This window comes from Diadema antillarum, unplaced genomic scaffold (genome assembly GCF_040938485.1).
Source record: "Diadema antillarum isolate AM-2024a unplaced genomic scaffold, OU_Dant_1.0 scf00000114, whole genome shotgun sequence".
Classification (NCBI taxonomy): Eukaryota; Metazoa; Echinodermata; class Echinoidea; order Diadematoida; family Diadematidae; genus Diadema; species Diadema antillarum.
Window position 1 is genome coordinate 2,439,444 of NW_027271003.1, and position 23,922 is coordinate 2,463,365.

A 23,922-nucleotide genomic window follows, 5' to 3' on the forward strand; every position below is an offset into this window, starting at 1 on the left:
CATGACTTTCTCACTTTAAAAAATTGTAACTTCTAAAAGAATGCACCAACTGACTTAAAAATTCACATGCAGCATGCTAAGACATCAGTAATCACATGTGGTAAGACAATAGCTAATTTCTTCTCATTTACTGTTAATTACTAAAGATTAATTACCAAAAAGTCCCCCAAAACCCACGTAATGCGTCAAAAAAAGCGTTTTACAACTTACGTAAAATCAATATTTCAGGTCCATATTTTAAGTCTACCCCTATGTGTTTAGTACCAAATTAATGGATTTTTTCCTGGCATTGCTTGCATGCAATAAAAAACAGTGGTTCTTTCAGCAGGAGAAAGTTATAAGGTCTGAAATCCCATCCTGGTAGGAGTGTAATGCTGGCTTATTTTTGTGACATTGTGACCTTTTAACCCATGCTGTACAGCTATACATGGAGAAACAGCTTATTTTTCTGCTTTTCCTGAAAGTACTGAAGACACACTACAATATGGTGCGCTGTTTGCCAATAAATGTTCAGCCAGTTTTGAGTTTTGAGCCATTTTCAAATGCTGAGTAAAATAAGTGCAGCCGTTTTTCAGTATTTTCAGTGAGGTATATCCTAATTTGACTACTTTAAAGAATCTTTTCCCCTTATTGAATATCCTTGTTTTCTTAACCATGAATTGTACATATGTAGAAATCTATTGTGTGAAAATTTTAGCAAATTTGAGCAATAGGAACTTATTTTTTTATATTTTTAGAAATTGCTGAGCATAAAAAAGTTCGATACACGCCCATGTTATACTGCATGAAGGTCATATGATAAGTGTTCAGTGTTCATATTTCAATGCTTGTTCAATTTCTAAAGATATCATAAGCAAAAACATAGTATTTTGGCTTAATATGTCATTGCTTGAGTGTCACAGCTTGGATATCAACTCAAGTCATCATAAATCTCACATTCATTCTTCTATCTGTGTTTACAAATATGAGAATTGATCCAAACACTGTGCGCACATTCAAGGTCAAACTGTACAGATAATTTTTTGATGAAAAATATCATATCTTCCAAAGTACCAGCCCTAATTTCATAAAAATTTGTAATAATGACCACTATATGTCTGTTACCTATTCCTGAAAGTTTCGCCTCTTCACTCTTTGGCAAAAGTGAAATATGATAAAATATGTAAAAGTGGTTTTATTTGAATTCAAAATAATGCCTACAAAATTGATCATCCATTTCGAGAAGTGAAAATATGAAATTCATTCATATTTTGTGATATGTCATGGCTATGTGCTGGTGGTGAATGAAAGGGATATTTATCAGGAATATCTAACAGCAATATCAGATGAAAAAAATTCTCCTTTTTTTAAATGAATTTTTCCAATATATTAGTCATTTCAATGTAATTCGACACCCCTAATTTAAATGCTAATTTATGCGCAGTTTAATGCAAAATTTTGACTCTTTCTTTACATGAAATGAAAATTTGAACACTCAGCTACAACAAACAACAAAAAAAGCATTTTCACCAAGTTTTTTCATTTTTGCCCTGTTACACAATTGCATACCCTGATTGTGCTATTGACCAAAAGCCATATAAATAGACACCAAAACAGACAAAATTGTATAAAAATCGAAATGATACATTTACTTTGGCGCAATACACTATGTCAGCTTTGATGACCTGCAATCAAATTTTGTTTTAAACTTTCTATAGCAAGGTTATTTCAAGTTTCTACCTCTATTTGAAAGATATTTTTTGCTTCATCTCATCTGCTTCAGAACAATCTACTTTGAAATAATAGCAACCAGCGTCACCTGAGCTACCACTTGGTATGAAAAGTTAGTTTGCAGGCACAAACCCTTGTTTGTCAAAGAAAAAGTCTGCATTTGCCAAGACTACTACACGCACCACTGGCACTGCTACAAGCGCCAGTGCCAGTGGTGCGTGTAGTAGTCTTGGCGCGCGCAGGCTTTTTTTACGACCAACGAAGTCTTGTCACAACTAAAGTGGCCATTTTTACATAGTGAGTTTTCAAGTTTGAGACATAATAACTCCTGAACCAAAAACGGTACTGACCCCTAATTTTCTCCAAGTATCAGTTATATGTCAAACAAAATTCTTGAGATGTTTCAAGATAATCCTTCAGTGTTTCTTTGATTTATGATGAATCAAGCATTTTCATGATTTTCCTTTTTTCAGAAAAATATCAAAAAATGAGTGTTTTTTCCTTAAAATCTCAATCCAGTTATCACAATAACCCACAAAAATGGTATCAACTTGTAGAAAATTTTATTTTCTTTCATATGACATCAAATTTGTTGAAATCTGATGTTTCAATCAAATTCTATCTTTCAAATAACAAATTCAGTAAATATGGCGGCCATCTTGGACGCCATCTTGGATTTGGAGGCTTTCGCAACAATTTTTTTTTTAGGTAGACCAGTGGAATGTTGTTTGTTACAATAAAAACTTGAAAATAAGCATGGTCTACTTAGTTTGTAGAGAGAGTGCAACTCACTCGTTAAGTAAGCGACTTTTTGGGGTTTGGCCGTCCGGTTAATAGTTCTAAAATGTGAGTTAGGGATAAGAACAACCAATGTTGAAATGTTAATCAGTATAATCAATGTTAAGTATTGTTAAATATAGAAAATGTGAATAATAGTTATAATAGATTTGCTTCTAGAATAAGCCACCTACAGGTATGGTTTCTTGAGAAAAAATCGTGATATCTCCTTATATTTTAGGCTTTATTGCAAAATTGTTATGTAGGATGTTTTGTGATACATCTGACCTCCACATATGCATCAACAATGTGATAACTCGAACATACTTCAAATGTTAACAATACCTTTATCCTCAATGATATATACAGTGAAATATATAGGCAGATTTATTGAGGATACCTTATTGTCCAAAATATATTGCCTACACACGTCCGAAAAGACTAAAATGAATAGAAGGGGAGTTAAAAACCAGGATAACATTGCCCAGAGTAATCGCCTCCTACTAGTTCTACGTTTTATTTTTCAGCATACCGTAATGTCAAGTGAATCTGCACGTTTTTCTTAATTGTTAATGGCAGACGATTATGTTCTTCCTTTCAGAAATTCTTCGCACCTTCATGCAGTTCGTCCTGATACTAGTTCTCGTCCTTGTGGCTTTCGCCCTCGCTTTTTACACCCTTCTGATGAACCAGGTACTGCGAGAGCTGGGTCAAACTTGTTGGTACAGCACACTGGAATGAGTAAAAGAGAAAGTTCAGGGCGCTCCTGATTCAGACTTTGACTCGATTTTGAACGATTCCAGAATGTAGCCACTAACAACGGCAAAATATGATTGAACTAACTGCTGTAAAAAAAGAGTGTATTATCAGAATTTTGGTGTGTATTTCACAGAATTAAATAGACGGGTTAAAAGATTAAGCTTTTTCAAATATTTGAAATAACCATCTCGTGCTTGAAAAAAGGAAACAATGAGCCAGGTTTGTTGAGATTGAGAGTGAAGCCTGAAAGCTGAAATTAGAATCGTAGTCCTAAATATCTCCTATTTCCAATAATGCTCGTGGATGAATAAAATGGTAACTTTTAAGGAAAATTGATGGGATACAGAACGACAAATCAACAATGATCAACTAACGGAGACGTAAAAAAAAAGGTATGGGACGCCTTAACAAAAGTACTCAAAATAGCGTTCAATTGCTAATGAATACAAACCCCGTTTTCTTAGTATTATCTAAAAGGTCGCATGTTTCCAGGACTATATACACTTATCTTGCTGTAGGACTGTAGTGCAAATGCATCATTTTGTAAATTCGTCCCATACTATTTTACTTGCTTTTGTTCTACTGGTTTTATTTAGTTAATTAGCTACGCCCACACACAGCCTTCCAAACAAAAGACTGTGCTTGTAACTGAACATCTGTCAATCAACGCATTTAGATATTCCTTTCCCCACACAAGTGATGTTCAGGTTATTTCAATCAACACAAGTTAACATGCGTTAACATTACATAGTTTCTTTCATAAAACATTATCTGACGTTCGTTTTCACATACATTGTTTTGCATATAGGCCCTATATACGAAATATCTTCCCACAGAGCGCGAGCTTCTGAACTTGCAATATATTTATTTCGCTTTTTATTTTCTCATGCTGTAGGAACCATTCCACCGTATTGAATATTCTCTGGCCAAGACCTTTGTTATGATGATCGGCGAGCTGGATTTCGGTGACATCTTCCACAGTCAGAACTACCTAAACACGGAAAACACTCTAACGGATGGCGAGGAAGAGTATTTCTTGTCTTCTGTCTTCTACCAGAGCATCACCTACGTCATTTTTGCACTCTTCCTCGTTGTCATGCCAATCCTCATCATGAATCTTCTGGTAAGTTCTGGAAAAAAAAATAGATTGTTGGATGGAAAAGGCATTGACCCATTGACCCATCAACCTCTGAAGTTATGAACATGTAAACCTATGGGATTGGTACGACTGCCATAACCATATTAATGTTGAATTTTTTCTCTTCAGTGATAGCACTGTTCACTTGAAGGATCCTGCCCTTACGATTAAAACACAATTACAAGGCTGGAGAGCCTTATATCAGCTTTACACTGATATATTGATATGACATTCTCTTAAAATGACAAAACATGCGTGCCGAAAAGTCGGGAGTGGGTAGTCGCATTTCAGGCAGTCAGGGCAACATACAACGAGGTGCACCATTAAGCCTTTATTTTACCACTCCATGTAAGCCTTCAAAGATTTCAGTTGATCTGTCTGTCTCTCTCTCCGATAGGTAGACAGACTGATAAATTGATGACTGATGTAATCGAGGATTTGAGCAAAAGAAATCTGGCTTCAAATTCATGATTATTCTTTGTCTCCCAGATAGACGGATATATAGACATAATCATAGACGTACAGGTAGTTCGATACATGATATACTCGAAACGCTTTGAAAAAAAAAATCCGAACCTGGCACTGAATTTCAGACATGTTTACATAGGCAGTTTCAAAGTAACATGACGGTTACTATTGTAACCGTTGGATCTGTCATGATAATAAACACTGCTAATAGCTTCAGATACAATGGTCTTTCAGATCGGTCTGGCGGTAGGTGATATTCAAGCCATTCAGGAGAAGGCCGAGTTTACACGTCTTGAGATGCAGGTATGAACTCACTCTTCTCATCTATACTGTGTTCGTTGATCACTGATAACTCAGATGGCATGATTGGGGGTTTCAAACAATACTTGAGCTGGGCACAGACATTTGTACTAATGTTATACAGGGCTGCATGGTAGCACTGGTTGGTCAATTAATGATCTATGTAAAGACTCAAGAGACTTCCATCCGCTCTAGCAGATGTATTACTAATTGTTTTGTAAAGAGTGTGATGATCCTACCCAGCTGGTTTACCTCCGTCACATTTGAAGAAGAGGTCGAGTGGCAAGAATAAATAAACGTCGGACATCGAAGTGGTGATGAACCAGCGTATTCGACATGCCTTTTTGTTGAGAGCAGCAGCAATAAGTTGAAAGAATTTAATTTTAAAGTGTTCTATAATTTATTACCAGTGAAGACGAATTTCCTCAAATGGAAATAAGCAATAATTCATAAGTGTGATGTTTGTCAGTTAGCTGAGGATATAACACATGCTTTTATTACATGTTAACTGAACAGAAGATTCTGGAATGATACTTCTTGGTTAATTCAGCAAGTTTCTCATGTTTCTGTTGGCATTAATATTGCATTTTTGTTAATGAGCAATGAAGAAGAGGATGTAGATGATTTTATGAATATAGCTTTTTGGTGTATTCACAAATTGATAGTACTATGTAATTACAAAGGGGTTGATAATAGAGAACGTAGATTGCGATATAATTATGTTTCGGTCAAAATTACGAAAAAGACTTGAAGTAAACAAAACACGTTGTGCAAACCTTTGTTTAATCTTCCAAATGATTTATTTGATTATGTTTGAATTTCTCTCTAATTTATGCATGTAAATGCAATTTTTTATGTTATCTCTGTTGTTTGAAATATGAATAAACATTATTTTAAAGAAAAAAAAGTGTTTTCACTGCGAGTAGGTACACCTTACAGGAGACATTCCACGTGCACGAAAGTGCCCTAGATCCAGGGAGGTGGGAAATCACAACATATTCATTTATAACTTCGCTGGTGCCGTCAACAGGTGGAATTTGTGATGGAAATCCTGGAGACTCTTCCGTTAGTTTTTTGGCGGTCTGCCGTCAGACGGCGCAAACGTTTCTTTTTGCAGAAGTGGTACCGCGCCCTCACCGGTGACAAAAATGTATTGTGTCGGGCTTCCAAGATCTGCATTAAGAACCAACATGACCAAGCACGAGTGAGTCGAGCTAAAACTGTCATTGGTCTGTGGACTACGTTCAAACATTGCAAAAGTCGTTGTATCATTGGATTTACCAACCAAAAATCCCAGTTTGCAAAGCCAATATTGCTAAATTATTACAGTTATGGAGCACGTTCATGTGAAAGAGGCAAACGTTGTTCTTAGTAATACTTATGCATAAATATGCATTGTATTAAGGAAAACAATTCAGGAAAAAAAAAATCTTGCGCAAGTTTCATTGAGTCTTTGCTAAGTTGACATTATTACATACATGTAGTACCTCATACCATTTGAACATTGGCTTGCGAAGGATATCACCGTCATGAGACTTCAAGTCCAACTCTAACTTTCAAGAACTCCCACAAGTTTTTTCCTAAATTTCAAATGGACTTCTTGTATTGTTAGGTAGTTCAATCCATCGTACTCCATACTTTAAAGCTAACTCATATGAGCCCAACTACAAAATTTTACGGCTGTTTATAACACTAACATGAATCTGATTTTGTTTTTTAATCCATCGAAAATTAGGAAACAGAAACACATATCATATTGCTTGAAAAATGTTATGCTGGTTGCATTTGCCAACAACAACAGCAGCAGCAGCAGCAGCAACAACAACAACAAAAACAGCAACATATGAAATAAGAAATAAACATTCTGTACCTGACCCTTTTTTTCACTCAATATTGTTATCAAGATAATTGTTAAGATTAAAACATATGCCAGATGAACATGGAGTATTGGAAAGAGGTGTGAATTGTGTTGCGGCGACTGTACATGGAGTGTGTTACAGTTTAATTTTTTTTCTTTTTTCCTTTTTTTTTCGTTCCTTCCTGTTATTTCATTTTATGTAAATTGACATTGGTTCCTTTGATTTTGTTTAATATATTTGTTTGTAGTTTATTCAATTCAATAGTTTATTTATTTCCATCATCACAAAGAAAAGAAAAGAAAAAGTTGACATAATCCAAAATAGTTTCATGAAGTCATTATTCGTTTTCTTATGTATTTCCGAGGGTCCCATATCGTACAAGCTTGGTTTTTTGGTAGGACTCTCCATTTCCATTCCTATCCTTGTATGTACTATGCATATGTATATACCTTATAAATGCAATATTATGTTGTGACTCATGATCACATGTATTTAATTAATGTACGTTTTTGAAATTATTACAAATATGTTCTCTTCATGCATTGTATATATCAAAATTTCCCCTGTTTATTTAATGGAAATGAAAATAAGATTGAATTGAATTGAATAAAGCCATTTTTTTTTTGCGTTGACATTTGTATCCTAGGGCGAGCTACGACCTAGAGCTACAGCTACGACCGATCAGCTCCTCCCCGACATGAAATATCGTCTGAAGCAGATCGATAGCAAAGTAGAAACCATTGGCGGTACTGTGAACGATGAGCTGGTGAAACAGGCTGACGAACTCGCCAAGCAAGCCGACAAGCAGGAAAAACAGTCTGACGAACTGACAAAGCAGTCCAACGAACTGGCGAAGCAGTCCGACGTACTGACAAAGCAGTCCAACGAACTTGGAAAGCATTCCGACGAACTGACAAAGCAGTCAAACGAACTGACGAAGCAGTCCGACGAACTGACAAAGCACTCCGATGAGCTGGCGAAGCAGTCTGACGAACTGACAAAGCAGTCCAACGAACTTGGAAAGCATTTCGACGAACTGACAAAGCAGTCCAACGAACTGGCGAAGCAGTCCGACGTACTGACAAAGCAGTCCAACGAACTTGGAAAGCATTCCGACGAACTAACAAAGCAGTCCAACGAACTGACGAAGCAGTCCGACGAACTAACAAAGCATTCCGATGAGCTGGCGAAGCAGTCTGACGAACTGACAAAGCAGTCCGACGAACTTGGAAAGCATTCCGACGAACTGACAAAGCAGTCCAACGAACTGGCGAAGCAGTCTGACGAACTAACAAAGCAATCCGATGAGCTGGCGAAGCAGTCCGGCGAACTGGCAAAACAGTCCTACGAGCTTGCAAAGCAGGCCAATGAGTTGTCTGGCATAAAGGATCGATTTGATCGCATAGAGAACAAGATAGACGAACTGCTTAAATATATTCATGATAGCAGATCAAAATCAGAAGAAGAATCTTGAGAAAGATTTCAGGTGGCCCAATTTCTGGGTTTGATAACCTACTTTAAAGCGATGGTATAGTACTGGTGAAGATGAGATGTGGGCTTTTAAATTTTTGCGAGATACCAGGATATTCATTTCAATTCAATTCATTTATTTTCATTCTTCTTCTTTTTTCTTTTTCAACATCACTTAAACTGTAATACAGAGCATACCATTCTAAGAGAAATTCCAAGTTTATTTGAGTTTATTGTTTTGGAGTGGATGAGACATCCACACAAAAAAGTAAAACAAGACGATTGTAATAAAAGGTGGGTCCCACCTTTTATTATTAGGATCGCTCTGTTTTGGACATCTCTGCCATTTCTAAACCAATTTTCGTCAAATTCTGGTGAACGGTGTATTTCTATCGGAATCGCAGTGTTCAAAACCTGAAGTTAGGTCTCAACCAAATCTATATGATCCCTTTAAAATGCATACGAATTACTTCAGCTTGAATGATAACACTTTAAAAACAAAAACACGCACGCAAGGACGCACACATGAACACACATACATGTGCAGACATACACATAAGACATGCACGTAGTTTGACATCTTTGTATCATTTTTTTTTTCCATTATGATTTCAAGTCCATTGATCACGGTTTGTTAGATAGCATAAACCATTCATCATCTTGAAAGATTTAAAAATAAGGCACTATAAAATTTGTCACAGTTTCTTTATATCTTTGGTATAGAAGAATATAGCAGACAACCAACAAACGGGATATCGATAACAATTTGACTGATTGCGGATGACGTATTGATCTCGCAAGCGGACAGTGAGTAAGGACACATGGCGATTGGCCAATCAGATCGCAAGAAATCTCATGCTGTGAATAAACGTCGTTAATCCCGTGTTTGAGAACAATTGCAATTTCCCCATGCTGGAATAGTTTCTGTTTATTTCACTCGAAATATGTTTTTTAAAAGTCTGAGAATTCTGCGTTATTTTGATATTATTGCAATGTCTGTATTTATAGTTTCTTCAAATTATGTAGCTACCATCATGATATATCCTAGTGCTTTAACGAAATATTTGTGCACCACATGCAACTTATCGATTTTCTTTTAAATGTTTGACGTCATAAAACTTTTAATTCAATAAAATTTTGTACAAAGATAAAGCAACAAAATAGTTTAGAATACTAACACGAAAGTATGTAACGCTATTGTCTCGTCTTGTTTCCGTTGCTTACTAAACCTGATTTTATGACATAACACCTATCTTTCAAATAGTGGTCACTTGCTTTTTATTTCATTTTGCCTACTGTGATGCTTCTTCAGGAAGAATCATGGCAATGTGACCTGATTTTATGGTCATTAACTATGTTCAGGAATATTTGATGTTTAGAGCCTTCTCTAGATTGCAAAAAAAAAAAAAGTTCTGTCGCTTCCTTTGAAAGAGAACGTAAACGAAGACGTAATTATGTAGGTATATGGAAGAGTTTAATCGCAAAACGGTTAGGCGCCGTTTTTTTTTATCATTTCAAAAGAATTCTATCATAAGATAGAGCACATTAAACCTTTTCAAAGATACCTCTCTAGTCAAAGGATAACGAATAATGCGCTTTGGTTAAAGGGATCGTATAGTTTTGGTTGAAACCTAATTTCAGGTTTCTAACATTTTTTTTTTGGTGTGATAATGAGAAACCTCTTATGAAATATGAAAGAGCATGTAATTCTATGAGATATTCAACATTTATTTGATGAAAATTGTTTTTGAAATGGCTGAGATATCCACAAAAGAGCGATTCTAATAAAGTTTGGGACCAACACGTTATTACGATCGCTTTGTTTTACTTTGTTTTTGGATGTTTCAGTCATTTCAAACCCGATTTTCATCAAATAAACTTTCAATTCCTCTTAAAATGGTATGCTCTGTACTATATCATACGTGTTTCCCTGGTATCTCGCAAAAAAAAAATTAAAAGCCCAATTCTCATCTCCACCAATACTGTGCCATCCATTTAAAGATATGTTACCTTTTTTAAATTCTTCCTTTTTTTCTCTAGCAGCTTTAATGTCAAACTCAAAGTTAAAAAAATTTAAATAACATCAGCTGAACATATTTTCCAATCAAACACTTCACGGATCAATTGGGTGTGGTGCTTTAAATAAAAAGTAAAACACACAGTTTAATTTTTAATTAATTTTCCTCAGTGAGATTTCCTGCATCGGGGAATAACGAGAATAAAAAAGAATAAGAGTTCATTGTTCTGTTGAACGGTGTAGTAGTACATTATGAAACGTAACACATTTATGATTTTATATACTCTTTAGGGTTAACTGAGATTGAAAGTAAGGTAAAGAGGAAAGATTTAGACGATTTAGACAACTTTGAAATGTTTGCGTAGTGTATGCATAGACTCTTGTGTATTTCACCTGTTTGGTCATACCTTTTTAGTGTATGGACATATACGTGACCTGTTCGGCAGTAGATTTCGTTTAGACGCTGTAGGTATACGCTTTGATGTCAGTGTTTTATCATAACTTTGTAGAAATGCCTTTCATGTAAAAGAATGAGTAAACACAGTGGTGATATGATGAATTAAATATTTTGCAGTGATATGATGTTAAAAAAAGAGTAGAGGATCTAATAAACACGTAATACGTAGTAAACTGAACACTGCTTCTTGGACTCAAATGATTGAATTTGTGTTCCTTTGTGTGTTACTGATATAACAGACTTGTGTTACAAAATAAACTTGAATTTCAGGTCCCGCGGCAACTTTTCCCCTAGATTTTTAGTTGCGTTGTCAAGAAATAAAAGATGGGGTTATTAGCTTTGAATGAAAGTCATTTCAAATGGGACGTAATGAATCTTCAACAAAAACAACAAAGACGATAAAGATACCACTGAATAAGTCTTTGGACGCGAATATGTGAACGTAGATCAAGTTCATACTAACCCTTCGTTAAAAAAAGAAGCTAATACGACTTTGGAAAAATACATGTACTACTTCATAATTGTCAGCTATGGAGAGTACAATGTACATTGTGAAGAAAGGGGAACTGATTCTCTTTTCATTGATACCAAATAATGTTTAAAAAAGTCATGCATGACTGAGCACATGAATTTTACAGACAATTCCGAATTGCACTTTTTCCAAGTATGAGTGTTATCGTGAAGGAAAAATCAATGTCGCACTGAATGGGTGAGATCTGTTAATGAAAGTGGTGAAATAAAAACAATCCAGCCTGCACGCCCGCAGGTTTTTGTTTTCCCAACCCTTTATGGTCCATACTCTTCAATATGGCCACGTTCTCGATAATTTGGTCACTCCCACAAATGCTTATCTATTATCCATTTTTCTCTTCACATTCGACATAGTTTGTTGCTGCGGATACGTCGTGAACATGAACAGAGGAAAATCAACTGTATGTTTCCATTGCAACTGATTGACAAATTGCCCTACATCGACGTAAATAAATAAGCACTGAATTGATCAGTGTTTAGTAGTAGCCATGATAATAGCCATGATGTAGGGCAATTTGTCAATCAGTTGCAATGAAAACATCTCGACGGAAGAAATTCATGAATTTGAACAACTGTATGTTGCTTGGCCTTTCTTGGAGTGTCCAAGTTATCGTCCAGGTGGCCATGTTAATGGTTACGGATCGTGAAATGGTATAAGAAACAACAAGAACAACAACAACAAAACTTGCATTCGTAAAGGATGGCCTATTATTTGGCCACTTTCATCGACAGATCTCATCCATCCGTTAATTGTTTCTTCATGATGGCACTCAATCTTGAAAAAGTGCAACTTGTCATTGTTGTCTTGAAAATTCATGCGCTCAGTCATGCGTGATATTTTTCATAACAATTAGATACCAATTGAAAGAAGAAGAGTTCTTCTTTCCTCACAACCAACAACGTGCTCTGCATAAATGACAATTATGAAATAGTAGCAGTCTAAATGTGGATTACTTTTTTACGAGCTCTGTATATGTGACCCTTCACCTCAAAACAAACAAAAAGTCGCCAGACATGAATTTTTAGTTAAGACCACAATCTAAAAGAGCAGACTTTAAGCTTTAAAATGATGCATAACTCAAATCAAATGGTCTCTCCTAACCTATCTAAATATTGGAAAGAAAGCACAAACTCAGGAAACTGAGAAAAGAGGCTCTGAAGTACAGTGTCTATTCAAGCGCTTAATCTTTACCAAACCGTGCTGGCTGTGTGATGAATGAGACAAAAAACAGGAAGTAAACCACCAGAGTAACAACAATGAAGGGATTATCAGATTAAACTAAAATCAAATATGCCTCATTAACACATTCTGTCCATAATCAATGCCAACTTTCTCCTTTCAAAAGTTATAAGAGTTGAAAGTGAAGAGTGTGGACAAGGTCTTTGAGAAATGAAAAAGGGATTCTAAAGACACACCTAATCACACTATTGTACCAAAAAAGTTCGAGATAAACTGCTAAAAAACACACTTTTCTGCCATTTTATGATACCAAATTTTAGCATAATGTAAAAGAAGACCCGCTCTTTCAGAAAATATGAAAAAGTCAAGTTCGGCTAGGTTGACCCATTTCACTTATTTTCAGTCCTCACGCAAAATCAGGGTGTGCGACTTTATGTTCGTTTTGAGGTGCACGGTCACATATTGACATGACATTACGTTGATACAGTAATAATAATTTATCAATTCTTACGCATATACAGAAATCCGAGAGGTCCCGAAGAAAGAATCAATGAAAAGAAGTTTACATTTAAAAGTCGAGAGTCGGCCACTGTCTGCTTGGTCTTTCCATTACAGGCCTTGCTTACCGTCTTACCGGTCCCTTGACCGGGCGTGGTCGTGGGGGCGCAGCAATGACGTGAACACCAGTCTCCTCCATCTTTGTCTATCATGGGTCAATGCCTGGGTCTCTGCAAAAGGTTTTCCCGTCCACTCTGCGATGTTGTCAGCCCATTTCTTCTTCTGTCTGCCTCTTCTTCTTCCTCCCTGGACTTATTATTTGCCTATCATTGCCTATACGAGAAGAAATTGTGGTTGTTAGCTACGACCGATCAGCTCCTCCCCGACATGAAATATCGTCTGAAGCAGATCGATGTTTTTTTGTTTTCCATCTGAGAAGATTATTGGATGGTACATGTTCAGATATGCTAAGCTGGTCTTCCATGGGGTCCAGTTGGATGTGAGGCCGGACCACTGCACCGGGTTAAACACCCTGCTCTTTGCGATGAATGAATGAAGCATGATTTTTTACGTGCATGAAGGTGAAGGACCGATTTGATTGCATATACAACAGTGTAGAACAAAATAGACGAACCGCTTAACCCTATAAAGCCCAAAACCCTACCAGATTTTCATTCGCCACTCCTTCGCCCTTCATCCAATTTTAACCAAATTTGGTGACTTTTCCTAAAATCTTATTCCGAACATTTTGATATATAATTTAGCTATATTTGGTATTGCTGGTTGCCATGGCAACCAGATTTTGCGTATTTGTCTGTTCCAATTCCAATTTACCATATGATAATGTATGAAATGGGCGTTTCTTGGCTGAAATTTGCTGAAGGAGCAAAATGTGAAGTAATTATGGCCCTGAATTTTTTTTCCTATTATTTCCTTTGTTTTTCTGTGACAATGCCATAAAACAAAAGACATAATAGAGATACTTGAAAATAACAGTATTTTCCAAAGATTGCCGTTCTATTTTGTGTCATTTTGATTCCTTCACCCAAGTTATACCTCTAATATCATTTGTTTATCACATTATCAATCTGCAAAGTTAAAATTCCGATATTATGGGAATATGAAATATTATAACTATGCATGTACCTATCCCAAACAATACATCTCAGGTCTCATAATGTATTCTTTATTTTGTTATGAATAGCGCCCCCATGTGGTGACCTTGAGAAATTTCAACCATAAAAAATAATGAGCTTTGACTTGCAGATCATTTGTGGAAAATATGAAAAATATTGGTCTATGATAAGACATATATAACTGGGAATGAAGAAATTATACAGAAAAATCATGTTTTAGCATATTTCCTATGTATTTCTTTATATTTTGGTAAATAGTGCCCTCTATGGGTGACCTTGAAAAAATTCAAGTATGCAGTCATGTAAAGTATGAGTTGCTCTACCCACGTGCCAAATATGACGATGAAATATCAAACAATAACAAAGTTACATGGGGGGGGGCACAATGTGCCCCCCCCCCCCCCCCCCCCCCCCCCCCTTGGGCCTGGGAAGGGTCAAAATAGCTTGGGCTTTATAGGGTTAAGCAATTAACGATAGCAGATCAAAATCAGAACAAGAATCTTGCAACAGATTCCAAGTGGCCCGATTTCTGGGTTTGATAACGTACTCTTAAGCAATGGTACATGTATAGTGTTGGTGAAGATGAGTTTGGGCTTTTAACTTTTACCAAGAAATCACTCAAACTGTAATACAGAGCATACTATTCTAAGAGGAATTCCATGTTTAGTTGATGAAAATCGGTTTTGGAATGGCTGAGACATCCAAAATCAAAGTAAAACAAGGCGATTGTAATAAAAGGTGGGTCCCACTCTTTATTATTATGATAGCTCTCTTTTGGATATCTCAGCCATTACAAAACCAATTTTTGTCAAACAAACCGTGAATTTCTATTGGGGAATCACATGCTTTTTCATATTTCATATACAGGTTTCTCGTTATCTCACCAAAAAATATTAAAAACCTGAAGTTAAGTCTCAACCAAAACTATATGATCTCTTTAACATACGTGTAAATTACTTTAGCTTGAATGATCCACTTTAAAAACAAAACACGCACGCGTGGACGCACACATAGACACACATACATGTGCAGACATACACAAAAGACATGCACGTAGTACGCAAGCACTATGTGATGTTTGACATCTTTTATCTTCTTTTTCTTTATGAATCTAAGTCTATTGATCACGGTTTGTTAAATAGCGTACACCATTTATCATCATTAAAGATTGAAAAAAAATAAGGCACTATAGAATATCTCACAGTTTCTATACCCCTTTGGTATAGAAGAATGTAGCAGACAACCAACAAACGGGATATCGTTGATAACGATTGCGTTATTAGTCCAGTCAAAATAGGGTTTCACCCACCACTAATTGCAACAGTAGGAATTCCACTGCAGTGCATCTTGTTATGGGCTCCGAAACACCATACTAAAAGTCCCAAGAAATCCAGTGGGGCAAATCGGCTAAATTTGCATAATATGCAAATTAGCTCACATAGTTATAAAGATGCAGTGTTTCCATGAAAACTAGGCTTTTAGGATTCAGATTGGAACACCGAAAGTGTTGAAACCTATGTTTGTAATGTCAGTTAGTGTGATGCAAACATTTCCATGCACATTGTCTGGACCTCATTTGCATAATATGCAAATTAGCTCCCATAACGATAAAAAATACAATGTTTCCATGGAAATTAGGCTTCTAGGTTTCAGATTGGAACACGGAAAGTGTTGAAACCTATGTTAACAATGTCAGTTAGTGCGATGCAAACATTTCTATGTACATAGTCTGGGCTTCATTTGCATAATATGCAAATTAGCTCCCAAAATGATAAAAATACAGTGTTTCCATGAAAACTATGCTTCTAGATTTCAGATTGGAACACCGAAAGTGTTGGAACCTATGTTTACAATGTCAGTTAGTGCGATGCAAACATTTCCATGTACACAATCAGACCCTCATTTGCATAATATGCAAATTAGCTCCCATAACGATTAAAATAGTGTTTCCAAGAAAACTATGCTACTAGGTTTCAGATTGGAACACCAAAAGTGTCGAAACCTCAGTTAGTGCGATGCAAACATTTCCATGTACATAATCTGGACCTCATTTGCATAATATGCAAATTAGCTCCCATAATGATAAAAATACAGTGTTTTCATGAAAACTACGCTTCTAGGTTTCAGATTGGAACACCGAAAGTGTTGAAACCTATGTTTACAATGTCAGTTAGTGCGCTGCAAATATTTCCATGTACATAATCTGGGCCTCGTTTGCATGATATGGAAAGGGTACCGAGCCAACGGACTATTCAAATGCTTCAAAGCGCCCGATATGAGCATATTAAGAGTGTTCAAATGTGATATTTCAGTTTCTCTTCACCAAAAATAAACTCTACAGCATTAGTAACCTAGCATGAATAATATTATAATAATATTATATGTCATCAGACAGATAATGATAGCTAATCCATCAATAACGTAGAATCAAAGTACGAAATTAAACAAGTGTCAACATCTATAACTCCAATTTTGTAATGAATGAACTCTATTTGGAGGGTGATTTATTCGAATCTTGATGATTCAGCTCTTGCATCCTTGAGGGTTTTGAGATATTGAAGATGGCCAGTCAACTTTGGGAAACCCTGTGGGTAGTGCCCAAAGTTACCCCTATCGATAATTATCGACACGACCAATTACAGAACATGCATCAACCAACGCGATTTCGGTTGTTATAAGCGTACATTTTTTTTTAAAGTCGTTCGGCCGTCTAGCAAAGACTCTTTTATTTCCATGAAATAGAATTGGCACTGACAGCGGAGATATTTTTCTACAATGTGTATATCTTTTTGAATAAAAGGTGGTGCACAGTCAAAGCGACTCGCAGGGAGGTACCCAAATTTATCCCTATACCCTCACGGCCCGGTACAAAACATAATCATACGCACGTGAATACAGCTGTTTGAAGCGAAAAAAACTCTATAACGTCCTTTTTGTTTCATTTATCCATTAAAATTCAGTGAAAGTTATAGAAGAATTATTGTTTCACAATATCTATAAGGTAAAAATAGTTCACATACGAGGGCAACCACGTGGAGGGTACCCAAAGTTACCCCTTCCGAAGGCAGTCTAAGACATGCAATGATCATGTACCGACGCAAATACATAATTATGTTCTAAAAGTACATGCCTTTCAACAGTCCTTCTGGTCCTCTAGCAAAGAAACTTTTATTTAATGAAATTCAATGAGGTTAACAGAAGATATATTGCTCTGCAATTTTGACTTACACTGGCATAGTTAAAGTGGTGATCATTCGAAGGGAGCCTCCTATATGGGAAGTGCCCACATTAATTGCCTCTATACATGACCTTATAACGCAAATACCAACGCAATTACAGTCGTTCAAAAAGTGCATGTCTCAAAAAGTTTTATGACTATCACTTGAGTTTTATGACTATGTATAAATATTTATAAGGTGCTATACAATCATTGTACATTCTTTTCATCCTACATAGTTTTACGCACCTCATTTTCTGTTCCAAAAAAAGTGATGTCTATTGTCGAAAAATGAAATAAAAATTGAATTGAATAATTTATTGTATTGAATTTAATTCCTGCCATATCAAGACACTTTTATTTCTATAAAAATTGCCGGGGTAAAGATAAAATAACAACATTGATCTACAATATCTATACAGTACAAAGGGTTCACTTGCAGAGACCACCTTGTGGGAGGTGCTCAAAGTAACCCCGTGCATCCTAAAGGCAGTGAAAAACGTGGTACAATATTCAACCGCGAAAAATGTTCCATGGGTACATGCCTCTGAAAAGTTCTTCCGCCTGTATAGCACATACGCTTTTATTTTCGTTAAAATGCAATTAAGGTAATAGGGGACGTTGCTGTACAATATATATTTTGTCAAAAAGGTGGACATTCAAACGCAAGCCCTTGGGAAGTGCCCAGATACTCCTACCCTGACCGTCGTGGTCCCAAAACAGGTTAACAAAACATGCATTATATGCCAAATCAAACTCAGTTGAACATGCATATAGAAAGTCGTTTTGCCGGGTGGTAAATAAGACACTTTACTTTTCATGATTTTTGAATGGTAGAGACACTGCTTTACAATAATCATATAGTCAAAGGGATGCACATTCAAAGGCAACAGAGTGGGATGTGTTTAAAGTCATTTAACCCCCAGGGCAATATAGGAAACATGCACTACCACATAGCACGAATATGTTCCAATATACCATGCCTTCATATAGTCGTTACGGTTGTACAGCAATTGCCCTTTTGTTTTCAAGAAATGCAATTTAATTACAAGAAGAAAAATTGCTCTACATTAACTATTATTGTCAAAAGGGTGAACAATTATCCAAAGCAATCCCTTAAGAAGTGTTCCAACATTGCACCTCCGCTCAAGCCTCGTAATTACAACGCAAGGATACTATGAACGCAAATACTGACGTTCTTTCGTGCATGAAGTAGTTCCGGCAATACTGTTACAGTTACACACTTTTATGTCAGTGACTGTCGTGGAAATGATAGAAAAAGCATTGCTTCACAATATCTATGCAGTGAGAGGATGCACATTAAATGTCAATCCTGTGGGATGTGCCCCAAAGTACACCACCCTCGTGGCAATATAGAAAACATTGAATATCATTAACGCGAATACTATGTGTACCAAACGTACATGTTTTCAAATTTCGATCGCGCCGTACATTAAGGGCACTTTTGTTTTCAAAAATATGTTTTAGTTAATAGAGGAGACATCGCTCTACAATATCCATATTGTTAAAAGGGTGAACATCAAAAGACAATCCCTTGGGAATGGTCCAAAGTTACATCTACGCTCATGCCCCCTTAAGACAAAACACAGATATTAGCAACGCAAACACCATTGTTCTATAAAGCATGTATGGTTTTAAAAGTAGTCCCGGCAATACAGCAAATGCACTTTTTATCAATGAAAATTCATGGAAATGATAGAAGAGGCTTAACTTTACAAGATCCATAGAGAGAAGAGGATGCACATTAGACGACAACCCTGTGGATGTGTCAAATAATATTCCACCATCACGGCAATATAGAAAACTTATTGTCATAACAACGGGAATATATATATGTTCCAAACGTACATGTTTCTAAAATTCCATCGTGCCGTATATCGAAGGCACTTTTGTTTCCAAGAAATGCAACTAATTAATAGAGAAGACATTACTCTACAATAACTTTATTGTCAAGAGGATGAACATTCAAAAGTAATCCATTGGGAAGTGTCCAAATTTACACCTACGCTCACGTCCCCTTAGTGCAAAACACAGATATTAGCAACGCGTATACTGTTGTTCTAGCGTGAATGGTTGTAAAAGTAGTCCCGGCAATACAGCAAATACAATTTTCATCGATGACAAGTAATGGAAATGATAGAAGAGACTTAACTTTACAAGATCTATACAGTGAAGAGGGTGCGCATTAAACGGCAACCCTGTGGGATGTGCCAAAAAACAACCCACCCTCACAGCAATATATAAAACATATAATATCATAATAATGCGAATAATATGTTCCAAACGTACATGTTTTCGAAATTCGAAATGCCTTATAGCAAAGGCACTTTTGTTTCCAAAAAATGCAACTAATAAATAGAGGAAAAATTGCTCTACAATAACTACATTGTCAAAGAGGTGAACAATCAAAGGTAATCTCTGGGGAGGTGTCTAAATGCACGCCTACGCACACCCCTTTATTACGAAATACAGATATTAGCAACCCAAATACATTTGTTCTAGCGTGAGCGGTTTTAAAAGTAGGTCCGGCAATGCAGAAAATACACTCTTATATAAATGAAAAGTCACGAAAATGATAGAAGAAGATTTGCTTTATAAGATGTACGCAATAAAGAGGGTGCTTATTGAAGGGCAATCCTGTGGCGTGTGCCCCCAAAGTGCCCTTTATTCACTTGGCAATATAGAAAACATATAATATCATATAGCGCAAATATATATGTTCCAAACGTACATGCTATCAAAATTCGATCGTGCCTTATAGCAAGGGTACTTTTGTTTCCAAGAAATGCAATGTAATCAATGCAGGATACATTGCTTTACAATACTTACATAGTAAAAAGGGGTGCACATTAAAAGCGGCCCCTTGTGAGGCGCCCTAAGTTACCCCCTCAACCCCGCGTCCCCATATGCAAAACGCGCGTTATGCCAACGTGAGTACTGTTGTTATGAATGTACTCTTACAGCTACCGCTAATTTGCATTTTATGTAAATTATTTTTGTATGACCAATTCGAAAAGGCATCCATCGTGTTCATTGACCTACAAAATATAAGTTTACACATTTAAATCTTTAAAATTGGATAACGGGAAGCTAAGATCTGTCAATTTTCTCTCATTACAGGTGCTAATTTGCATATTATGCAAATTTTACTATTTTGCCCCACTGGATTTTTTGGGACTTTTAGTATGGTGTTCAGGAGGCCTCAACGACTTGCACTGCAGTGAAATTCCTACTGTTGCAATTAGTGGTGGGTTACCCCCTAAAAAGCGCTAGATTGACTGGACTATATTGCGGATATCGTATTGATCTCACAGGCAGTAAGTGAGTAGGGACACATGGAGTTTGACCAATCAGATTGCAAGGATCCCTCAGTCCAGTTCATATACCTTGCAAAATATCCGCTTCATATATACCATGCTCAAGGTAAATACAGCTCTTACTGGCAACACTGGCTGACAGTGCGCACCGACTACGTGAGACTTACACCTTTCTGTCTATCTATTGGGCCTGTAGTATACGGTGTTACTAATTTGCTTTTAAAAGTAATCGTGTTAGTTTGGGGGTCGAGATCGCAATGGCGGAGGCCACGGAATTGAAGACGTTCTCAGTGGAAGCAGCTCCCGAACAAACTTCTGATCCGATGCAGCAAACAGACAACAACGATGCCGGTCCTTCCCGCAGCGAGCCCTCCGATGGCAGTGAAGATACGGAAGGAGACGGTACTGGGGAGGAAGAGCAAGCGAAACCACAAAAATCGATTGTCAAGGTAATTTGAAACTACGGATAGACCTGATGATCTTTGCACATTTCATTCTTCTTCATGATTACATGCTGTATTTCGGGTTTTCATAATGAGATGTGAAATATCTATAGTCATAAACGGTTATTAAAAGCAAATGCAAGATTTGCTTTAAGTGTAAATTTGTCAGTTCTGATTTTAAATTTTGATATATTTTTGCGTACATCCGTATACACTTTTTAAAACCCATTCACTTTGCTGTGGCAAGTATTATTGGGGGATGCCGTATATAGAAGTAGTGGATAAAGTAGGTGATGATAAATGGGTCACAAATCCTTCAAGCGTCATTATAGATGTATTTGATGTCTAAGACGAAATCTAATTATGATTGTTACCCAACATTCATATCATTAGTATTATATTCAATATTGATAGATTCAAGGGGTTAATTTGATATTTATCAAGCAGCTTCATGCTTGAAGCGCTTTGCTTTCATCAAGTCAAATAACTAAACATGTGTGTCTATTAAACATGAAAAGGAAAAATGTGTTAAAAGTTGTTGGACTTAGCTTGTGCGTGTGTGTGTGTGCGTGTGTGTGTGTGTGTGTGTGTGTGTGTGTGAGTGAGTGTGTGTGTGTGTGTGTGTGTGTATGTATTTGTGCTTACTTTTGTTCATACTGCTTGCATTGTGAAATATGAGCCAGGGTATTGAATTGAATTCAAATAAAAAATGTCATGAAAAAGTGTGTATGTGTGAGTATATAGAGGGACATTGATTGCAAACGGAAACATTCTACTTTTTAAAAAGAAATTGAAGATGTATTTGAGAACATATTTATATAGTGGTGTGCTATTTCGAACGTCTATTCTGAGTAAACTCATAGTTTCCCCGGTGACAGGAATTGCACTATTTTTCTTTAGTGATATTCCACTTGGGTATTTCCTGTCATTTCTTTAAGGTTTCAATACGAGGCCATTATGGTGTAACTTTTGTTTAAAATGGAATCAGCCAGCCAATGGAAAGTAAAGGTTCCCAAATATCTAGGCAGTAATGTGGGGGTTTCGGTTTTGATACCATTACTTCCTTATTATCTTACGTTCATCCAATGTGCACTTTTAATATGCGCCATCAACTGTGTGTACATGTGCTTCAATATATTCTGTCAGCATATATTATCTGGAACACACAGCTAATGTATTTTGGGTGTTTTGTAACATTGATATCTTATTTCAAGTTCGCACATTCTGTGTACAGTGTTCTTTAAAGCAATTACTGCTTAGAGTATGCTTATATATATAGAATGTAACATTTATCAAATACTGTACCTGCGCGTGCGGAATTTGGGATTAATCATATTTTTTATGCATATTGTATTTCGCGTGATACAGGTCTCATTACATTCATTTTCATTGACATAACTCATATCCATCGCTGTAATATCTTTTTTTTAATTATTTTATCAAGACTGCATGGAAATTATTGTTTTTCTCAAAATGAAATAGTTCGTTCATGTATCTTGTACTATACTGCTATAGCAACTGATTGACGAATTGCCCTACATCGACGTAAATTAGCACTGGATTGATCAGTGTTTAGTAGTAGCCATGATAAAAAATCATGGGCGTACATACTCGAGCAGGATTCGAACCTACGACCTCCTGATCACCGGACAGGCGTCATCTCCACTAGACCACCGAGCTTTCGCCCGGCAGCAAGTGTTGGTTCTAATCCTTAAAGCATGCAGCGGGTATACTGCGTATTATTATTCAAATTCATGAAATTCTTCCGTTGAGATGTTTTCATTGCAACTGATTGACAAATTGCCCTACATCGACGTAAATAAGTTTTTTTATTATTATTATTATGGCTACTACTAAACACTGATCAATGCAGTGCTTATTTACGTCGATGCAGGGCAATTTGTTAATCAGTTGCAATGAAAACATCTCGACGGAAGAATTTCATGAATTTGTATACTCCAATAGTTTATGACTTTTATATCTTACACATCATTAAATTGTTCGACATAACAAATTGTTAACTGTATATTTGATAATGTACTATCTTTTGTAGAATGAACATACAGTATAACCGAATTGTGTTGAAGTGACTTAGCAATTACTGATTCGTGTTCCGACAAGGAATATAACGTAGAGAAGAATAATTAGAATAGTTTCTATTGTGAAGCATTGGTCACACAGAAATTTTCTTTTGCACTTTGTCTCCAGTTCTGTTTACTACCTTGACGAGTGGTGTGAAATCCCCATCTCCCATGTCTTGTCATATCATAGAATACGCTTCATGAGAATACATGTATTACAGGTTTGATAATAACGGTGAAAACAATGTTTATGGGACATCTATCATGTCTATGGAAGATTTTGTAAATAGGATTGAGTGAACACTCCCACGGGACATCTATGGAAGATTTTGTAAATAGGATTGAGTGAACACTCCCATTGGCATATAACACACCAAGAAAGCACAGGAAATGTTATTCATTTCCGTAAAAGTGATTCGGAAGGTCACCGTCCTCTATGTATAGATACCATTGTCGAAGTATCTAGTAGTATTCTGAAAATGTATTGGATGACAAGGTGAAGTTGTAGGTGTAGACAACAAAAATGCAGGCCAAAGAAAACCA

The 23,922-nt window shown here is 36.4% G+C and overlaps 2 protein-coding genes across 2 annotated transcripts in view; both read left to right on the forward strand.

The window, feature by feature from the left end:
* The window catches only part of LOC139719729 (transient receptor potential cation channel subfamily A member 1-like), a 53,626-nt gene extending 45,141 nt beyond the window's left edge, over nt 1-8,485 (forward strand). Inside the window, exons 19-23 of the mRNA XM_071631121.1 lie at nt 3,089-3,180; nt 4,142-4,369; nt 5,087-5,155; nt 6,183-6,356; nt 7,658-8,485. Coding sequence (XP_071487222.1) covers nt 3,089-3,180; nt 4,142-4,369; nt 5,087-5,155; nt 6,183-6,356; nt 7,658-8,485 — 1,391 coding nt within the window. The remainder of the gene's footprint in view (nt 1-3,088; nt 3,181-4,141; nt 4,370-5,086; nt 5,156-6,182; nt 6,357-7,657) is intronic.
* Nucleotides 8,486-20,992: 12,507 nt separating this feature from the next.
* LOC139719730 (transient receptor potential cation channel subfamily A member 1 homolog) overlaps nt 20,993-23,922 on the forward strand; it is a 40,813-nt gene continuing 37,883 nt past the window's right edge. Inside the window, exon 1 of the mRNA XM_071631122.1 lies at nt 20,993-21,304. Coding sequence (XP_071487223.1) covers nt 21,113-21,304 — 192 coding nt within the window. The 5' untranslated portion in view covers nt 20,993-21,112. The remainder of the gene's footprint in view (nt 21,305-23,922) is intronic.